The 21,602-nt window shown below is 37.0% G+C and overlaps 1 protein-coding gene across 5 annotated transcripts in view; it reads right to left on the bottom strand.

Annotated features, from left to right (window-relative positions):
• PARD3B (par-3 family cell polarity regulator beta) overlaps nucleotides 1–21,602 on the bottom strand; it is a 1,090,519-nt gene that overhangs the window by 368,596 nt on the left and 700,321 nt on the right. For all 5 annotated transcript variants that reach the window (XR_013402125.1, XM_015110772.3, XM_015110773.3 and 2 more), the window contains one exon: nucleotides 15,618–15,662. Coding sequence is in view for 4 of the 5 variants with exons in the window: in XM_015110772.3 (XP_014966258.3) it covers nucleotides 15,618–15,662 (45 nt within the window). In the remaining variant the exon portion in view is untranslated. The remainder of the gene's footprint in view (nucleotides 1–15,617; nucleotides 15,663–21,602) is intronic.

The raw sequence follows: 21,602 nt of genomic DNA, 5'->3' as shown, positions 1-21,602 counted from the left end.
CTAGTTGCCAAGGAAAATACATGTTCTAATAAACAAAACAGTGTCATAATCAGACTAGCATTAAAGAATGTCTGGAAGGCATACTTCAGAAGGAGGAAAAAGACCTAAGAGGTAAGGTAGAGATTCAAAGAGAATGGCGAGTTAAGAAATTGGTAAATACTTGGGTAAGTCTGAACAAATATGGAATGCATAAAACATTGAAATTAATATGTAATTTGTGGGACCAAAAAAATAAGAAAGAAAACAAAATGGAAATCATATAAAAATTGGAAGTGGGTAAGGAAAGCTAAAGGGTTCTCCGTTCCTTGTATTGTTTGGGAGAAGGATTAGATACAGACTAATTTTAGATTTTGTTAGGTATGCACGACAAAAATGTAGTGTATAATTTTCAAATCATTATCAGGAAAAAAATGGGATTAAAAAGCAATTCAGCCTAAAATGACGAGAGGAAAAAAAGGTCATTAAAAAGAGGTCCAAATATAAAACTGAAAATAAAACATAAATCTAAATATGCCAGTAATTGCAATAAATGTAAATGTGTTAAACCCCAGTTACAATTCAGGTTGTCACAGTGAACTTCAAAACAAAATTCAGCTATTTATTAGGACAAGACATACACATAAAGCTTAAGGATACAGAAAGTTTGAGAGCAAAAATACGCAAAAAGACATATCAAGAAAAAAGATTTAGCAAGTACTACGTAAAAGATGCCTGCAGTGTGCCATACACTGCTCTTGGAACTGGTGATACAAAGTCTCTGCTTTCATGAAGCTCACTTCTGGAGGTAGGGGAAACAGACAGTAGGTTGCATACATCAATAAATGTACTCACACTTACTACAGACTGTGATTAGCTCTATAAGGAAGTAAATAGTAAGGTGAGAGAAATTGGCTTCTTGTTGGGTGACTATTTTAGATAGTTTTAAATTATCTTTGAAGAAAGAACATTTGACCTGAGAACTGAATCAGAGTGAATTAGCCATAAAGAGTGGAAGATCATTCTGGGCAGACGGAATGCATCTGCAAAGGCCTGAGGAGAGTTCTCCTCACTGAAGCTCTCCAGGTGATGGTGGCTTGGGAAAGGGTAGCAAGTGAGGCTTTGGGATGTATTCTCATGGGATCAACCTGATTTCCTGCTGGTAAATGTCAGGGCTTAAGAGAGGAAAAAGTCAAAGCTGACTGCATCTGGCAAGGCTTTCCAGGCCCACATGGAAGTGTACCATTGCCTCTGTCACGTTTCCCTCTCCAATGAAATGGACTGTTGGGGGACTATATTTGAAAATATAACTCAAGTTAGACTTGATTGAGAGAAGTTTATAGTTAGTAAAAGGTGAAGCTTTGTACATTTCTTGCATGGAAGAAGAAACTGTTCAACCAGAAATGAAGGCATTTGACTACGGACAGGAAAAGGGACCCAAGGTGTAGGTCATTGTTATGTATCCTGAAGGTCTTGGTAGAGCACTTTGCTCAAACTAGGATTCCCTAAACTTTGTAAAGAAGCATGATAGAAACTACGGAAATGCTGATAGAAGCTTACAGAATTAATCAGTGTTTTTCAAACCTCAACAATTTGTGTTACCACTTTATAATACTCTGCCATTTTCATACAGCATTTTGTATTCTTATTTCCTTAAAAATAACTCACAGTTTTTGCACAAAAATTTTATTTGCAAAAAACATGTAGCAGTGCTGTAAGTGAAAAAACAGACTTTTACTAATGTACATTAATTTAAATATGTAATTTTTCAAAATAAAGAGTGTTTGCTCATATAAACCATTTAAAATAGGGTATGGGCCACCAGACTACTAAATCAACCTACAGTAGTATTTTCTGTGAGGCCTGTTAGTGCAGCAGTAAAATGTCTCCATCACCAGTTTGATGCCAGTATTTCTAAATATCTCTCACAGCTGAGGGCATGCCATAGTATTTTACAAAACTAAAACCAAACTGTCTTTCTTTTTTTTCTTTTGCAGTTGTGGTTTGGTTTGCTTGGTTTAAAAAGGTATGCACTTTTTAAAAAAACTGATTGGTTAATAAAAGGGTTTTCGTTCAAAAGGTAACTTTGAATGGCTTTGCTCTCTTTTGATGGGGTGGAATCTGTAAGCTGTTTTGCAGGGGCATGCGGTTTCTAATTATCAGTAGAGTGGGAATGATTTTGAATTTGCTTATTTTAGCAAGGAGAAGTAATCTAGGTTCCTTTAAGTTTTCTCTTTCATTTCACATATTCTTCATTAACCCCCTAATTATAAGTCTGTTTTTATTGGATACAGTTAGGCATTGTGGGCCTCTAAAAAAGGACTTTTTGTACATGGCATTGCATGGGTACCTTATTACATAAATTACTAGGACTAAGTTTTTGCCCTCTAGGATACCAAAAATTGACAAGGGGGTTTAATATTCCCTAATTACGTTTTTCCTTATGGGTTTTTTTTCTTTTCCAGCAACCCATAAATGACACGTCTCATGGTTAAGCCTTTCTCCATTCTCTTTTCTTCCAAAATACTTCTGTGCTGCAAATAGGCCCAAACAGGTTTCCAGTGTGACTCAGGGATTCAGCCTTTCATCTCCTTCCCAGAAACTAGAAACTCCCTTTTCCTGTGGTTCTTCTGCCCATAATCTTTGCCAGTCCCCATGCTGAATCCTTCCATTTGTACAATATTTCTATTACTAGGTTTTGTATGTGATGGTTTATGTTTAAAAATGTTATTTTTAATCCATAAATTGTTACCTAAATAGTACATTAAATATAGTCTGAATGTAAAACTCAAACACTACAGATAAAGCAGACGGTCCCTTTGACCCCCAACCCTAATCTTCCTCCTCAATAAAGATAACCGTTGTTACTTTTTCTATGCATTTGCATTTATACATAAGCACATGGTATTGCCACTGCTTGTATTCCTATTGTTGCTACTAAACTGTGAGAAACTTCGGGGTAGAATCCATATTCTACACCACTTTGTATTTGTAGTAGCTGGCAAAGAGCCTGGTATACGGTACATGTTCAATAAATATTAGCTTACTAAATGAGTTTATCATTGGTTGCCCTCCTCTATGCAATAGATAACAGAGTTTTCCTTTCTATATGAAAAAAGGTGGATTTGGGGAATATTAATAATATAAGGGAGCCATGACTACTGACCAAAGGAGATTAAAAAAAAAAACAGCCTGAGAGGGATCTTTGAGCCTGTGATATGTAATATAAAATATATATTTGGGTTTCCTCTCATTTCCTGACACTCAGCTCCTAAAACCCTTGGAATCTCCAAAGTGACGTATCTTTAAATGTTAATAAGATGACTGATGAACAAGAGCTCTTGAAGAGCCTCAGGATTTGGGGCTGCCTGCCAAGGGAATCAAGTGACTAGAGGGTTGGAACTTTCAGTCCTACCCTCTAAGCCCCAGAGAGAGAAAAAGGGCTGAAAGTTGAGTTGCTAACCAAGGACCAATAATGTAATCAATCCTAACTACTCAAGGAAGCCTCCGTAATAACCCAAGAGGACAGGGTTTGGAAAGCTCCTAGACTGCTGAACACACGGAGATGCGTGGAGGGTGGTGCACCCAGAGAGTGCATGAAAGCTCCTAGAACCTTCCCACAACCTTGCTCTATTCATCTCTTCCATCCAGTCCTTCGTCTGTATCCTTTGCAATGCTCTTTATAATAAATAAGCCTAAGTAAATCATTTACCTGAGTTCTGTGAGCTACTCTAGAGTATTAATTGAACCTGAGGAGGGTCATGGAAGCTGTGAATGACAGCTGGTCAGAGGCTGAGTCACGGCTTAGGACTTGGGACTGGCTTTGAATGGGACAGGCTTGTGGAACTAAGAGCTTAATCTGTAGGATCTGACTCTATTGTCAGGTAGACAGTGTCAGAATTGAATTGAATTATAGGACACTGAGTTGCTGTCCACTGGAGAACTGGTGAGTGTGTGCGGGGGAAAACCATACACATTTTGGTGACCAGAATTGAAGCATTCTGCGCTGTGCTTAGTGTTCTGTGTTGTATGTGTGAGAATAGAAAAAACTGTTTTTCTCCCTATCTCTTACAGGAACTGACAGGCTCTGGAGTAGAAGTGTGAGTCAAGGCAAGAAAAGTATGAAAGAACGGAACCTAGAGTCACTAGAAGTTAAACAATACTGGGCATCAAGAGAGAGGCTGCCTGAGAAAGCAGGGGAAGGTTTCTCTGGGAGGTGTGTCTTCAAGAGTTCAACTGGGGCTCCGAGGCATGAAAGGGCTAAATATGATTAGAGAGTAACTGTGAGTAGCGGGGAGTTGGGAACCTGTAGATAGAGGGTGATGGTGGCAAAAGACAAGGCTAGAAGGGCAGGTCATGACAAGGTGATGGAAGCATTGGTATAACTGGTTAATAATACTGAAATTCATCACATTACTGGAGCCTCGATGTAGGAACAAAAGAGTGCTTTGTGAGGAGGCAACACTCTTCTTGAAATACATGTCTTTTAAGGCTTCCTCTTACCTCTAGTAAACAGTATTCGATTCATGTTTGAAAGGCGTACACCTACACACCCTTCATTTTACATGAAGTAACAGCAATATTATGAAAACCAATACATCCTAAAATATTTGTCAATGTTAGTTGGCAATATTATAACTTTATCAGATTTTAAAAATAAAATTTCAGCTTGATATACATTATTCAACATAGACTGGGAGGTCCATTATGTAAGAGTTCACCTTCAGATTTCCCAGGTTGAGTTTTTAATGTGTACTTCCAATATTACGTGTCAGCTTAGATTTACTTGAAAAATCTTAAGATTTAAAACATTGCTAGAATGGCTAGACAGCCATTCAGTGAACACTGGCAGACTAGATTTTCCAAAGATGTTTAAAATGAAAGGTCTTGCAAGTAGGTAGCTTATAATCTCCCTTGGTCACTGGAATCAGAGCATCTCAGATTTTTTTTTAAGTTTCTCTATAACTAATTTACACATAAAATATCTTTCTTTAGAAGAGCAATTTTAAATTCCAAGTTTCCACGTAAATCTTTCTAAAATAATTAGGTGGGGACTGAAAATCTTTCTAGCTCTTTCCAAATCTATCCTTCGTAAGGGCCTGCTATTATGTAAAGCTACTAGGTATAGACTCTGATGATTTTATCAGAATATTCTCATTGCAAAAAGTGTACTGATGGTAGCCTACAGCCAAATATAAAGGAAAAAAGATAGAATTAATGTTAAAATTGTAGGTTAAAATTCAGTTATTATTCCGTCATTATGTTTTCAAGAATGTGATTTATTTCTACCCATGGTACATCCAAATTCATACAATGACATTCTGATTATGGCATTTTAGTGTAATTTTTAAGTTTGTTACTGCTTTGTATGGCTCCTACTCTTGTTCCTCTCCAGCTGCAGAGCTGATCCTAAGTTGGGTGTAGATAGCTCAGCCTACAGTAAAGTTTTGATGTCAAACATTCACTTTGGATTTATCAATCTTTATGTAATCGCTTAATAACATTTTTTAACTCAGATGATCACTCTGGCATTTAGAAGCACAATTAGAATTGTCACTTCTAAACCACTGTTTTCTAAATATATAAGACATATATTACCCATGGAGAGTGAAGTTTGAGAGATCAGCCATATTAGAAGTATCTGATGTATATAAAAATACCCTCTTCTCTTTATAAAATTATTTTTCATTTATTCAAACAATTCAACAAATTTTAGAAACTATAAATTTTCTAAATCAATGCACACTGAAGCAGAGTAAATTTTATCTCCAAGGATAAACTGTCAAATTATGAATAATGAGAAAGATAGGATAATGAAGAGTTTTGCTACTGAGAATTCTGTAATGTAAATATCAATATATGAGGTCAAAGCAGACAAATATATACCAAAATACGCCATATCGATACATTCCATCAGAGCTCAGAAATAATTTCTCCTGTGCATTTATGTTAAAAAGAAAGAAAACACGATAATAAAGCTAAAAAGTATAATGAGTAGCAACTATAGACTTACAAAGTATATACAAATTTTGAACAAAATAAAGATTCTTTATACGTAGAAACTTATTAAATTCTGGTAGGTTTTAACAGAAAAAGCTTAAAAGAAAAATTATCAGTGCTATGCCAAACAAATCTTTCTATTATTCACGCTGAGTATGGGGAAATTTGGGGGATTTTAATGATGGTTTAGGTTATTAAATCAGGCAAAACTGGTAGCTCATGGTACCAAGTATGAGACTGCAGAAATAGAAGTCAATGGATCGGAGCCTGGGATCTGTTGCTCCACAGCTGGGCCTCTGATGAGGTTCACTTCCTCTCTCAGGGCCTCAGTGTACTCTTTCAAGTAGTCTGGTTGTAATAGAGACATATAATACTACATTTAATCCTTGTATTCTGTAATTTCACTATAAGTAGAGAATTGGAAATATAATCCGAAATGATAAGAAACATTTTACTTTAGGAAGCAACTGTAGTTCATCCACAACCAGACCCTTGACTATAGTGTGTGTGGATGTGTATGAATGTGTATGGGTACGTGTGTGTGAAACATAGCTTTTTTCGTAGTTTTCCATCCAATTTTGCTTCAGTGACTTAAACATACCCCAACATGGGTTACTTATTATCTATAGCGTTTCTTCTTTTCTTTGGCAGCCTGTTATCAACCCTATAATGTAATTATATATAGATCTGACATCATCTAGAAAATTGAGACCATTAACTTTTTTGTTTGTTTGTTTGTTTGTTTTGAGACAGCATTTTGCTCTTGTCACCCAGGCTGGAGTGCCATGGTACGATCTTGGCTCGATGCAACCTCTGCCTCCCAGGTTCAAGCGATTCTCTTGCCTCAGCCTCCCAAGTAGCTGCGATTACAGGTGCCTGCCACCACATTCAGCTAATTTTTGTATTTTTAGTAGAGATGCAGTTTCACCATGTTGGCCAGGCTGGTCTGGAACTCCTGACCCCAAATGATCGTTTGCCTTGACTTCCCAAAGTGCTGGGATTACAGGCGTGATCCACCGTGCACGGTCAACCATTAACATCTTTAATTCCCACTCCTCCGCCTATAAATTTACCTATAACACAGGCACCCCTACCACCTTCCCTACACCCAATGCTCATCCTTGCCAAGGCCAACTACTACAAAACTACACTCTTAAACCAGTTCCTTAAACAATTGCTTCTTTCCCAATCCATCTTCTCCTTACGAATATCTCTTTTCTCTCATTCTATAAACATGATTCAGTGTTTCTCATTAATAAGATAAAATAGAACAATAAAAACAACTTTTCTTATCTTCTCTAGACATATCTCTCTCCTTTCTCTTGATGTTAAGTTTCTAGAAAGATCATCTATGCTTGTTGTACCTCCCATTCCTAGTGGAAATAAGGCATCTTTTCAAACCTTCTGTAAACCTGGGACCATTTCCTTCTGGAAATTCTTGATCTCCTCATTCGTCAGACACAGGAAATCTTTAAAGAAATAATTCATCTAGGCCACCACTGAGTCTGAACTGACCCAAGTTTTTTCTTTATTCACCAAAAAAGTTGCCATCTACGCAACCCCATCACTACTGCTGATCTCAGTCACTTCCAAGACACAAGACCCGGTCACCTGCTCTTTCCTGTGCTGTTGGCCTTATGATACCACTCTGTGTATCTTCCAGTGTGACTTGCTGTCCTACTTCTCCCCTCATCCTAGAGTCTTCCACCTTGCCTTCTCGAGTCCAACTATCCTTCCATGGTTGACAAAATACTGTTCATTTTCAACCCAACCTCTTCTTTCAAACCACCTCAATTCTCCACTATGAATTATACTTTCTCAGCACCTTTCTCAATTGAAGCTTCTCACACCCATATCTTGGAGGTCAGGGTGAGAAAGAGATCCAACTTGGTCCTTTTTCCTCATTTTCACTTTCTGCACTTTGCTCATATGGAATCTTGCTCCTGCACAGCTCATGCTAACCTGTCACTCTTCCTTCTACTCTCAGTCATCCTTGCCGTCTACTACCTTCATCATCTATCCACCTGAATGATTTCCATCTTGGAGTGTAGGTAATGGAACCCCAAGGAGGCTTCTCTCTCTCTCTTTCTGCTGGGCTCTGAAGAGGCAGAGGAGGCAGGGGAGGCTCCAGGCTGTGGGGCCATGACAGCACTGTGAGTCTCTCCTGCTTCCCCAGGTACTTCCAGTGCCTGCCCAAATTTGGTTTCTTTGCACCCATCCACAAGGTGATCCATATTGGCTTCCCATCCACCAGCCCAGCCAAGGCCAAGAAGACCAAGCGTATAGCCATGGATGTGTCAGCACTGACCCATAGTCCCAGCATTTCCTCCATCAGTTCCATCAACTCCGTGGCCTCCTTTGTGTGTGGGGGCGGGGGGCGGGCAGGGGGGCGGTGAGGGGCGGCCACAGCCTTTGTGTTAATACACTTCACTCTTAAGTGTCTATCTACCCTGTCTCTATCTTCTCACTCTTGTTATCAAGAAGTAAATGCTGCAGGAAATCGCTGGTCAACACCTGCAGAAAAGCTGGTCCTAACCTGAAAGTTGGAGCTAAACCCAAATACTGGAGATATCAGCAAATTCCAGTATACCTGGAGATATGTGATCAAGAAATAAATGTTTCCTGTTGGTTTTATTATGCAGCATAGTTGTAGCGATAAGTGACAAGTACAATGACAATCAAGTTGGATACCCTTTTTTACTTACCCATTAAGTTTAACTTAAAAAAAATACTCAAAACTTTCTTGCCTAAATATTTCTTACTTTTCTTTCCCCTTCCATTGCTAATCACTGACACTTATGCCAACATCATCTCTTACCTGGACTATTAGTCTCTCTCTCCTTTTTTTTTGGCGGGGAGCGGGGGGAGGGGGGGCGTCCCTTCAGGTTCCTACAGTCAAAAGATTGATATTGCTAGAATATAAAAGTGACCTCTTTTCTTTAATCTTAGATTATCTGAGCCTATGGGATAAAATGGCACTTTTTCATTTGGTGGGAGTCTGTATGGTCTAATCTTTGCCTACTTGGCTCAACTTGATATCTCGTCACTTTCCCTTTGTACTGCTGCCACACTGAACTGCTTAAAGTTTCTTAAATATACCATGATGTTTCATGTTCTCAGGACTTTCCAGATGCCTGAAATGTGTTGGCTCATTGACCTTTTCCATATCTCCAATTTCTATTTTGCTTTCAGATCCTGCTATGGAAGCACATCCTTTCTGAAACCTGACAGCCATCCCCAATTCCAAATGGAATTAAGCAGTATTTCCTCTGTGAGGTTTTTGCATTGAACTCTTTAACACGAGGGTATCAAACAAATACTGAATTAGGCATTTGTATTTTTTCTCCTCTACCACATTATAAACATTGTATAAGGCTGAGAACATGTCTTATTTTACTTTGTATCTCAGTACTTAACACAATATCTGTTGCAGAGTGGGCATTTAGTAAACATGAGTGGAACTAAAATTATTTATTTTGAAATTTGATTTGGAAACATACGTTGCCTCTTTTTTACTCATGAATTTTAGAGATGCATAAACTAGCTCCACATTTGAGGAGTAAATAATTTTATTAAAAAGACTGATATATTTGTTTCTAATTCAGTTTGATTCACTGAATTTTACAGACCACATTATTCAGTAATTTTTTTGCAAATGTGGAAATGTCAGAGTTGCTTCACAATCAACTTTGTATAGGAAGAACACTAGACATATTGCTAAGTTCTTTATGACAACTTCCTGAATTCCATGGAAATATAAACCAAGCCTGCAGCATGTGAGAAATGTATATATTTCTTGTGTCTAAAGCTATATTTATCCAACATAACAAATGACAAAAGCTTAGAAAGCATCCAGTAAAGATGTTTGTCCAAATAGAGAACCATGCTGTCATGTCTTAATGAGTTGATGTGAAAAGAAAGAGTTCAAGTACACTAACCGCTAACTTGAAAATTTTAGCTCCGCATCAATAATAACCATAAAAATTCATGAAAATTTGCAATCCAATTGATTGCAATTTTTAAAGATGTAAACATTTTTAAAATGACCATAACTGGCATTCCAAAATGTAAATGCACATTTCAATTTTAATATTCTATGAAAGTCTGGAATAATAAGACAACACAATTTATGAAATGTCATTTAATAACTCATTGCTCTTGAATTAAAGTGACTATCCAATCACCCTATGGTTTTAAAAGCTCTGTTCTTCTGCAAGGATCTAGAAATTTCTTAGGCCACATTTGAACACTACAGATTTGATGTTTATACACATTGCATTTAGAAAAAAATGTAAGACCTGCCGAAGTAGTAATTTGCATACTAAACTCTTGGCCTTTGTTATAAGGATACACATTACCTGCACATGTGCCTTTGCTATAATTCATACACATCTAATGCACATCTTCTCTCTCACACAGCTCTCAACTTGGCCCACACATTCCTATACATGTACACATGCACACATACATGTAAGGAAACAAAGGCAAGAATGATCAGATTAGATGTCCCTCTCATACTCAAGAACTACAGTAGTTTGGTAGAGAAATTATAGCTATTGTGTCCTGGTTCAGCTGGCTGAGCTTACACAATGCAAGTAAAGATGTATCAGATATCTTGATATGTGTGTGTCATGTAGCGGCTGTGTCTTACTCCTGCATTCTCTGTTTTTGGAATGTGGGCATAAGGCACATGTTAGTGAAATATAAATTGCCCCAAAGCATAAGCTCCACCATACAATACTGGGGTTCATATTCTTACCCCAAACTAGTTACCAGCTGGAGATCAAGTTTTTTAATTTTTAATTTTTTATTTTTTTGTGTGCTCTGTTGCCCAGGCTGGGGCACTGTGGTGTGATCTTGGCTCACTGCAACCTCCACCTCGTGGGTTCAAGCGATTCTCTTGCCTCAGGCTCCCAAGTAGCTGGGATTACAGGTGTGGGCCCCCATGCCCAGCTAATTTTTGTATTTTTAGTAGAGACGGGGTTTCACTATGTTGTACAGGCTGGTCTCAAACTCCTGACCTCGAATGATCCGCCTGCCTTGGCCTCTCAAAGTGCTGGGACTACAGGCGTGAGCCACTGTGCCCAGCCAAGATCAAGTATTTAAATTCCCTGAGCTTCAGTTTTTTCATCAAACTGTTAGGATACCAAACATACTTAGTGGCCGCACATAGAAATAGCCCCCTAGATTGTTAATGAGTACTTGCTCATTAATTGATAAAGTTGTCTCAGAAAAGGTCTGGACTTGCTGCCAACCATTACTTTCACAGACTTGCCTGTTTTACAGCTATATGGACAGGTGTTTGAGAATATAAGAAATTAAAACAGAAATAGCCAAGCTTTTTAGTCCATTTTGCTAATTAATATGTCAGAGCTCATAAAGAAGAACTCATCGGCTTTCTTCAGTACTGCATCATCTTAAAGAGCTGGGTCAGCAAAGATCTCTGCAGACAGTCAATACATATTAAAACAGTTCCAAGCAGTAAATCAAAACAAAAAATAAAAAAATAAAAAAGAAGACACTAAAAAAAGTAAAATTTATAAGCCCTTTCTGTCTGAACGTAAAGGAGCATTAAACTATTGGTTGAGGTGTCATTTTAGTAGACAGAAAGAAAATAAGAATTCCTTCTCCGACATATGTTAAGACCCTGAGTTTAACCAAAATTAAAGCATAATAATAATAATAAAGCTTTGCTAAATTTGATGACATTTTCTCTGGATCCTAATGTTCCCTCAGAATATTTAAATCATTTAAAAATGGTTTTATTGTTAAAAACATACATTTTTCTGTTTTTTTGTTTGTTTTTTCTCCAGCCATTGCTAGAATTTGAATTTTGTCAGAGTTCAATGAGTAAAACAAGGAAAGAGGTTAAAGATATTTTTGGTTTTTCAAGGCTCTATGAAACTTGTGATTTTTCTTCAAGGAACCAAACAAAGGGTATTTTATTTCTAACTTCTCTGGGCAGGTCTTACCATACCATAGACTTAAATATCTCTCATATGTGGAGGAGGATTCTACCAGCTCAGAAACAGGAGAACCATCCTGCTATCTTCCTTGCCAAGGTAATGAGATGCAGTGCCCTTTTGGGGAAACCCCTGAAATAGGTCCTCAGAGAAATCTCAAGAATACTGGAAGAATTCCAGAAGGGGTGAGGGGAACACTACATTTTGGGCCAAAAATGTTAGAAAGATTTATTTTACCTGGGCCTTTGATTGGATCTGAGCTCTGAAGTATCAACCATTTAAAAATTAAGCCGAGAAAAGGGTGCCAAAAATATTGTCACAAATTTGGGAGGGACCCAAGCCAGACCAACAGATGGAACTTGACACGAAATGGCTCTTTACAGACTAAGTAGCTGACTCAAGAAATTTTAACTCAGATGAATTTATTAAAATGTTGAATGTCGTCTCGAATAAGAGGCTGGATGACAGATTTAGGTCAGTATACACAATTTAATTTGTTTAACTTCCTGTTGGTCTTGGATAGTATAAAAGCTGCTCACATTTCTATAGCTAAAGAGAAAGAGTGAGAGATTCTTCTTAGCATAAAAAAATACAAAAAAAAAAAAAAAGTAGCCAGACACCACACGCATGCCTGTAATCTCAGCTACTCAGGAGGCTGAGGCAGAAGAATTGCTTGAACCTGGGAGGCAGAGGTTGCAGTGAGCAGAGATTGCGCCACTGCACTCCAGCCTGGGCAACAGAGCAGGACTCTGTCTCAAAAAAAAAAAAAAAAAAAAAAAAAAAAAAAAAAATCATATTTTAACTTAAATATTCTGAAGATCTGAAGAAAGAATTTGGGAAAGGGGGCAATACTGCAACAAAAAGAACTTAAGTGATTCCTTTTAACAATGGTGAGGTAAGTAGAGATTTATAAGTTAAAATACGATCTGGTAACATGCTTAGTGGTCACAGATGACCTGTAGCCGACTGAGACTACAGGTAAATTTAGATGAATTTAAAAAATGACTTTCTAACTGAAAGAGGTTGTTACAATCAAGAGAACCCTTATCCCTCTGCTGCTGCAGCTGCCGCCGCCGCCACCACCACCACCAAATCCCAACGAGACATCCCTTCACGTAAATGCAACGCACAGAGGGGAACTGCGTTTTATGTGAGGGATGAGTTCCTGAGGATCATTATGATTCAAGACTAATTTTCCAAAAGAAAGAAATGTAAAAAATTGGGGGAGTGGCCAGGCTCTGTGGCTCATACCTGTAATCCCAGCACTTCAGGAAGCTAAGGCGAGTGGATTGCTTGAGCCCAGAAGAGTTTGACACTAACCTGGGCAACATGGCAAAATCCCATTTCTACAAAAAATAAAAAATAAAAATAATTAGCTGGGGATGGTGGCATGCGCCTGTGGTCCCAGCTATCCGGGAGGCTGAGGTAGAAGGATCACCTGAGCCAGGGAAGTCGAGGCTGCAGTGAGCTGTGATCATGCCATTGCACTCCAGCCTGGGTGACAGAAAGAGATTCTGTCTCAAACACAAAAACCAAAAAAACAAAAAATGGGGAAGGGTATGTTCTTAGAGTACATAAATTTTGAACCTTAGTTGAATACTTTCCTCTAATGCTGCTTTGTGCTTTCTCAGAACCGTTTCTAGTGTTTTACAAGATGCTCTCACTTAATGTGACTCTAAAGTATATGATTTTCGGTGATTGTTTAGCCCTTTTCATCGCAGGCCACTTTTGCTCCAAAGTTATCAAGTGTCTGGTTATTTTTCAGCATTTCTACAGATGCCCAGTGAGAAATCTGAAGTAGTGATATGTTATAATAGTACCTAAAAATATAAGAATAGTGCATGTTGGAATAACAGTACATTAGTAACAGAAATATTCTTTAAAACATCAGATGTATTTAAACAGGGTGGTTCATGTGACATAAAGACTGCTGGAACTATTTCTATCAGCTAAAGTGAAGTTGCCATATGGAATTTGCAATGAACCTGTGTGACGGCTTTAAAATTCTGCCATTTTTGACTAAAAAGTTTTTGGAAGGTTATTATTTCAAGTTTTGCACTTAGCATAGTTCTTTATTAATATTTTTATATCACACTGTGCAAAGACAGATTATTGAAATTTACATAAAATGTTATGCCAATATACAAAGATGACAAAGTTCTCATCTTAAAAGAGTGACAAACTTTTAATTGCCACCTAATAGCAGTGTGCTTGGCAATTAGGATTAGAATAAGATTTGATTTCCTGGAAAAAGCCAGAAAATTTATTATTTGCTCATTTTCAAAAACCGAATTGATAAACATTCCGGAAAAGGAAAAGGACTTCAACTTTTTGCCTTGAAGCCTATCCCAGCACACAGAAAAGACTTTTCATCTTCAGGAATTATTTTGTGTATATCTATATATACACACACATATATATACATATATATGAACTACAAACAGTAGCATGTATTTAAGATGAAGATATTATAGATTATTCTTGGGGTTCCCTGGTCAGGATAACTTCCTTCTGAAGCTCCTAAAAATATGTCCAGTAGTAGAGAATTTAATGGAAGAGGATGTTGGGAACAAACAGCATGTGGCAATTTATCACTCCCACAGAAATCTCTTCTTTCACAGTGATCTAACTTCTTAGGCTTTTTATTAGGGAAAGCAAGAAAAAAAATCTAAGAGTTGTGAACCAGCCCTTCCCTGCTGTTATCACAAGAGAATCTGGAGAAAGAAGAAAGAAAAAAAATCATAATCTTGCCCTGGAACATGATGGAGGTAATGAGGCAACAAGGCCACTTACTGCTGAAAACATAATTGGCACACAAACACAGGAGACACTTGGTGATGGGAAAGACTCTTTGTTTCACCAACGGAGTGATGTTAGCAAATCATAATCCTTCTGTTGTTTGGAGGGGCAATGCTACGAGCAAAATGGACATTTTCTCCTCCAAAATAATGTGCCCCTAGAGGAAAGGGATTACTCCACTATTTGCTAGCTTAGTAGCTTTAAACATTTTCAACTAATGTGAATAAATGATGATGGAGGAAGGCAAAAGGAGTAGGAGGCAGTCTACTTGGCCATGAAGAAACAGCTTGGATTTTAGGAGTGAAGGTAACTCACACATGATAAAGACCTAAGAGACACTTAGAAATTTTTGTGGACTTTCTAGAATATATTTAGGGAGCTCATTCATGTCTCTAAAGAAAAATAACGCATACATCCCTGGAACAATCCATTTTGATGACAGGCAGAAAAAAAAAAAAGAAAAAAATCCTATTCTTTTTTTTGAGGAGAAAAAAATGACCATATCTTTCTTATTCTGGAATCTTTTTTCCTACCACTTAAATATGAAAGTCATCATGGGAAAGAGTCTTGAACTTTCTTGGGTTTTCTTGCAATTGTTTTTAAGTGTTCAGCTGGAGTACAGATTTAAGATTTTCGGTTTTATATATATATTTTTGGAAATCTTTATTCTCTGCTCCCAAACATTCTGAGTCAGCATACATTATGCCACTATGCACACAGCCAAGCAATAATTCATCTTTGTGGAAGTCAGAGACATCTCCCGTATTAATTAGAAAGCCTTTCAGCGACTAGTGGATAGAAACAGGTTCCAACTGCTACTAAAACACAGCCAGTGATTTCCAGGAAGGGGAATATAGTCAGTTACAAGGAATTTCTTACCCGATTTGTGTCCAGCCAATGAGTGAACTTTGCTTTCATCTGGCACTGAGGAGAAGAAATGAAAGAGACAAGGATCAGACCGGCTTGTAAATCAGACAATTTTTAAACAGTAAATTAATATAGATTCATAATAAGTTAAAAATTTTACTGGCAGAGATTTGAGAAACATTTTTTCTTCCAGCCTACCCTGGGGTACCTCACTTTTATTGGTAGATATCTTGAAGACAGCTATGAATAAGTATGTTTATTGGATCTTTTATGAATATAACTTCATTTTCTCTTTATCTTCTTTATTTTAACTGGGTCGTTGCTTCCATGTTTACAACAGGAGAAACCAAATTCATAGACCCAGAGATGTATACAATATAATAAAATTTTTTCAGTATAACAGCAATACATGTGTTTGTGTCTGTGTGTATATTAAATACTTAAGAATTAGACTTCTGTATCTAGTCAAAATAGAGTAAAAGGGAACAGACTTGTAATCCTCCCCGAAACAATTTTAAAAACTAGACAAAACAAGAAACAATGGCATTCAACAGATTAGACATTAGGCAACAAAATGCAGTGACCCCAAGAGATGGAATACAAAGGACGTGAACTCCACAATTGCCCCAGCTTATTCTCCGAAGAAAGCCTCCAGGCAGCTGTGCAGGAAAGACAACACCCAAGCAGAACCCAGTGATGGCCCCAGCTTGAGGACATGGTGCTGGCCATCCCAGGAAGCCAAAGAAGACAGAGGTTGCAGAGCAGAGAACCAGAGAGGAAAGAGCAATACTATCTTCAGAAAAATCTCTTCATATATTTAGTTGAATACTGATGATCACATGTGTGTAAGAAAATTACCCCAAGAGTTGGCAAAGAACCATTCCAAACTGGAAAAGGAACAGCATGCGAAGTTCACATAGGGCTGGGAATAGTGCCTATTTCCAACAGCCAGAGTGGAAAACTTCATAACTGAAGGGCATCCATTCGAATATGAAGAAGGGTCTTGCCTAAACAGTGGGGAAAAACTAACTCTAGATTAACAGAGCTCTGATGAAATGGATTCATTTTTAAAAGACACAATTACTGAAGCTCATATAGGAAGAATTAGATAGTATGGGTAGCCCTATAGTAATTTTTTGGGAAAAAAAATGTGTTTAGACGTAAAACTTCCCCACAAACAAAACTCTAGGCCCAGATGGCTTCACTGGTGAATTCTACCAAACATTTAAGAAATAAATAAGACCAATTCTACAGAAAATGTATTAGAAAGAGAGAGGATTTCCCAGGCCATTCTATGAGGTTAGTGTTACCCTGATACCAATATCAGGAAAACTACATGATATGAAAACTGCTAACCCATATCCTTCATGAACATAGATGCAAAGTTCTTAATCCTTAGGCATCTCTGCATAGATTATCACTTTCAACAAAAGCTGTTCATTATCATGTGCCACTGTCTATGTTAGTACATAAAACTCTGGTTTCAAGGGTTGAAGCCAGGTGAGGGGAAATTTGCTAATGAGAAGAATCTCTTCCATTTTGCCTAACACTAGATTGATCTCAGGGTAACACGTCCCTTTTTTTCTCTGCCCACAACATTCAGTCTTAATTGACCCAGTTACTATACATAATCTTCCCACTCCCACCTGGCCCTTCTTTTCTAAGCGATTTCTGTATTTTCCAGATAAAAACACTACATATCTGTGATTATTCTGTTCCCAACTGCCTAAAAATATTGTTAGACTTTTTGTTGTATTTCCAGTTGGGAGGTAAGTATTTATAAGGCACCACTTGTGAGCCAAATTCTGTTTTTCTCAGACCTAAAAAGCACTTACATAGAATCAATTTACACTGTAAGTAGAAAAATATTAGAAAACAATGGTAATGATTAAAAATAACCTTAGCAACTAATATTTACTGAGTACTTGTAATATACAGGTTTTATGCTATGCACTTTGTATCTGTTCATTCATTCAATTCTCACAACGACCTGGAAAGTATTATTATTACTATCTTTATGTTACAGATAAAGAAACTGACATATGCCTCATAAATGGAGAAGCCTGAACTTAAATATGGCACTCTTAACCACTCCATTCGTTACACTTGTGGTAAGAGTCACAGAAGAGTCACTACCTGAGAAACCTGGAATAGAAGACAACACAACTAACTATATGCTAAAAAACTACTCTCTTTATTTGAATATATGCTATTAATAGTTATCTTTCTGTGGTGATCAATCTTAATAAATGTTAGCTATAATTTTGTTTAACATGTTTTGAAATTGATGATTCTGATGGGTTCAAGCTAAAATATCCATTCTCATTCTACAAATGAGAAATCATCTTTCTGAATCGGAATCCTTGTTTGGAAACAACAGTTTTGTGCAAATCATTTTAACTTTCTGTGGCCTCAGTCTCATCATAAGAAGATATTGCTTACCCCACAGGTATGTGGTGATGATTACATGTGCAAATATATGCAAGGTACTTAGAAGACCACAGAGTAAGTGCTTAATAAATATGGACTACTGTCATCACCAATGAGAAACAAAATAGAAAGTCAGACTAACATCATAGCTAGTAATCAGACAGATGTGGGTTGAATGCCAGCATTACCAGGCAAGTTACTAAGCTCTTTTTTTTTTTTTTTGAGACAGAGTTTCGCTCTTGTTGCCCAGGTTGAAGTGCAATGGCACGATCTCGGCTCACTGCAACCTCCACTTTCTGAGTTCAATCGATTCTTCTGCCTCAGCCTCCTGAGTAGCTGGGATTACAGGCACGTGCCACCATGCCTGGCTAATTTTGTATTTTTAGTAGACACAGGGTTTCTCCATGTTGGTCAGGCTGGTCTCAAACTCCTGACCTCAGGTGATCCACCTGCTTTGGCCCCCCAAAGTGCCGGGATTACAGGTGTGAGCCACTGCGCCCGGCCACTAAGCTCTTTTTTAGCTTTAGCTTCCCCATATGAGAAATGGGGGGAAAAAACAGTACAAACAGCACACAGAGAGTTGTGGGAACTAAATGAGAAACAATGTACAAAAGCACTTTGCACAGTTCCAGACACATAATTCTCAATAAATGAAAACATTTGAGAAATGGAAGTTGTGAGAGTGGTAAAGGTGGTGTATTTGATGACAGTTGTGGGGTTTGTGATTTAATTTGCTCAGGATTATAAAGAACTAAAGAGAGAAAATAATCGAGAGCATACTATGCTTCAGCAGGGCACTAGGTGCTTTCACATTGTTATTGTATGGATCATTTCCCCAACCGCAACAGATATGACCTAGCAGTTTACCTGGCTCCTGAATCATTCTGCAGTGGAAGACAGGCAATGAAAGTACAGTAGACTGTATGGTTTTATTATGTATAGTCATTCAGAAGAAGGGATTCATACAAAGGTAAGGCTTTTGTTGTTTTGTTTTTATCTTTTTAAAAAAAATCTAAGCTGATTTAAGTACTTGCAAATTCCCTGGCCATATTAGGCTTAACAAATTATCTTCTTAACTTTTTGGCTGAATAATATTTATTATTTCTTATACTTATCATTATTTTAATTGACAATTTGAAATTATCTCGAACACTAATATAAACTATTTGAAAAACATTGTAGAAAATCCAAATGGGTGATAGGCATAAAAATTAGAGGCCTTTCTCCGAAATATTCACTGACACAGATGTCTATCTTTAGGACAGAAGATAAATGAATAAACATAATGGAAAAGAGAGGGAACCGTAATGACTTAATTGATAGAATACATTTTATTTAAAAGGTTAAATTTGGAACAATCATCTTTTATACACATGCTTAGTGCTGGGAAGTAATTTAAATAACAGTAGCAAATGAGAAAATGAGGTTAAATTACACATGCCACCAAGTTGTTTTTTTTTTTTTTTAAATGGCAAGTGTTATAATTAATACCCAACTTCCTTTATAACTCACATTACCTTAGAGCTACTATTAAAATTATCTCTTGGGGCTGAAGCTTAAGTAGTAGTAGTTTCACTGCATAATATTTAGCACAGTGATTGGAATGGTAGCGATATGAAATACGACAGGTGTGTCATTTTAAACAAAGGACTTATTTACAAGAGATTGAAAAATAAATGGGCCTGGTGTGGGAAAGGTCTTTGATTCCAAAACGGTAAAGTATTAATTCAAAACATTGAGTAAGAGAGTGCTGATGGAGCAAGAGTCTTAAGTTTCTTGTTCTAGTTCTGATGACAGAATTTTTTCTCCTTTTCTTTCTTCTTTCTTTTGAAAAAAGTATTTGTGTTTACAGGTTATTTCATTGCCTTTCTTATCCTTCAGTTTTACCCAAAGACTGGTACTACTTGCTCCTGATTATCTTAAATGGATATTATAATAATTGAAGAGATACCAATGAAATGCTCAGGTTTCTGAAGCTGCAATTCATAAATATTTTTATAACTGTTATTTTATTATAACCATTATTACATACTTAGAGGGTACCATGGACTGCCTCCTCTTGATCTTTCTTTAGATTTATTTAGATATTAGGATTTCTACACTAACTTCATGCTTCCTCATATTCAATTCAAGATTGATGTACATTATTTTACCTAATTATCATAAGGTACTTAATAAAGAGGACACTCTTTGGCTGGGAAGACTGTTAATTTTCTGGTGTGTTCTCTGATTCAGGAAGACTTGTTTGAGAAACATAGCAGCCTGATGGCCTATGTTTGTAGTTCTCCTGGTTGTAAGCCTTTGAAGCTAATTAGAACTGCCCAGTATCAATGGCATCTTTTAAAAAAGCATAAATAAACAGTCTGTGTCTTTTCACTTAATTTCAACCAGTTCATCCTTAGAATTGAGAGAAAGAAAATACAGGGGGGAAAGTCTATGAAAAAGATGGCACTCTTGAGAACTAGTTAGTGGCAAACATCAAAGTGCACATAATACTTACACACATTGGCTTCCCAGTAGGATACATTTATATTAATATAGTGATCACTTAAAGTGTTTTATTATTTTGTCAAGCTTTCTTATACACTTCAAATGCATTCTCACTGGAGGAAAACAATCCCCTTGCTTATTGATAGCATTTGATACGCATTCTATAACGTAAGTGACTATTAGGAACTACACTTGCTTAATAAAAATTTGCAGAACAGTGGCAGATTTGGTGAGTTAATGGGCCCCAGATGCTCTTCTTATGCTGACAGAAGATGGTGTATTGCTATCATGCACAAATCTCTTCAGATAAGAATTGCCGTCAGCTACAGTTATTCTTTTTTAGAATGACAACACTATATCACAAATGGGGAATATGCAAATGTGTTCAGATTCTCACTATTCATATTGAGATACTTTGAGGCAAAGTATCACTCTAAAATATGATGCAATGGTAGTCTTATATAGATAACTCCATTTCATTTAATTTTTGATTTCCATATCTTTGAAATAATAGAGACTGCAATTTTGAAGTTGATGTTTGGCACAATAAAAATACATCTTCTAATGAGGCTATAAATACTTCTCTTTGGATAGTTTGCTAGGAAACTAAATATCAAGTAATCCCTTAACAGTTAATAAATTTGTTTTCAAGAGTTGTTCCTTCAGAACTTAAAAAAATTGATGTAGTTGCCAATATTAAAAATCAATTTTCCTCTCCTTTAGCAGATCAATTTCTGTACCACTGATTGATTTCTAGAATTTCTAAGGAATGCAAACCCGTTTCAAATTCTAAATTAAGTTTCTTCCTGAGCAACCATGAACTATTACTGCATTAATCTATAGTGTTTTCATATGTCAATGACAATTTGGCATAATGATTCTGCTTAGGAAGACTTTTTGAGTTTTCAGCACTGTGAGTTTTCATGTGTTAAAAAATTCTTCCATCTCTTGAAACACACACACACACACAAACACACACACACACACACAGCAAGGCTTTTGCTGAAAAGGGGGCTAGGGAATTAGTAGAAGATCATGGTGCAAACGTTTATCTCATTTATCTTAGCAAGCTTTCCC

This window comes from Macaca mulatta, chromosome 12, assembly GCF_049350105.2.
Source record: "Macaca mulatta isolate MMU2019108-1 chromosome 12, T2T-MMU8v2.0, whole genome shotgun sequence".
NCBI lineage: Eukaryota > Metazoa > Chordata > Mammalia > Primates > Cercopithecidae > Macaca > Macaca mulatta.
The sequence above is the reverse complement of the archived record's forward strand: the minus strand, read 5'-3'. Positions and strand labels throughout refer to the sequence as shown.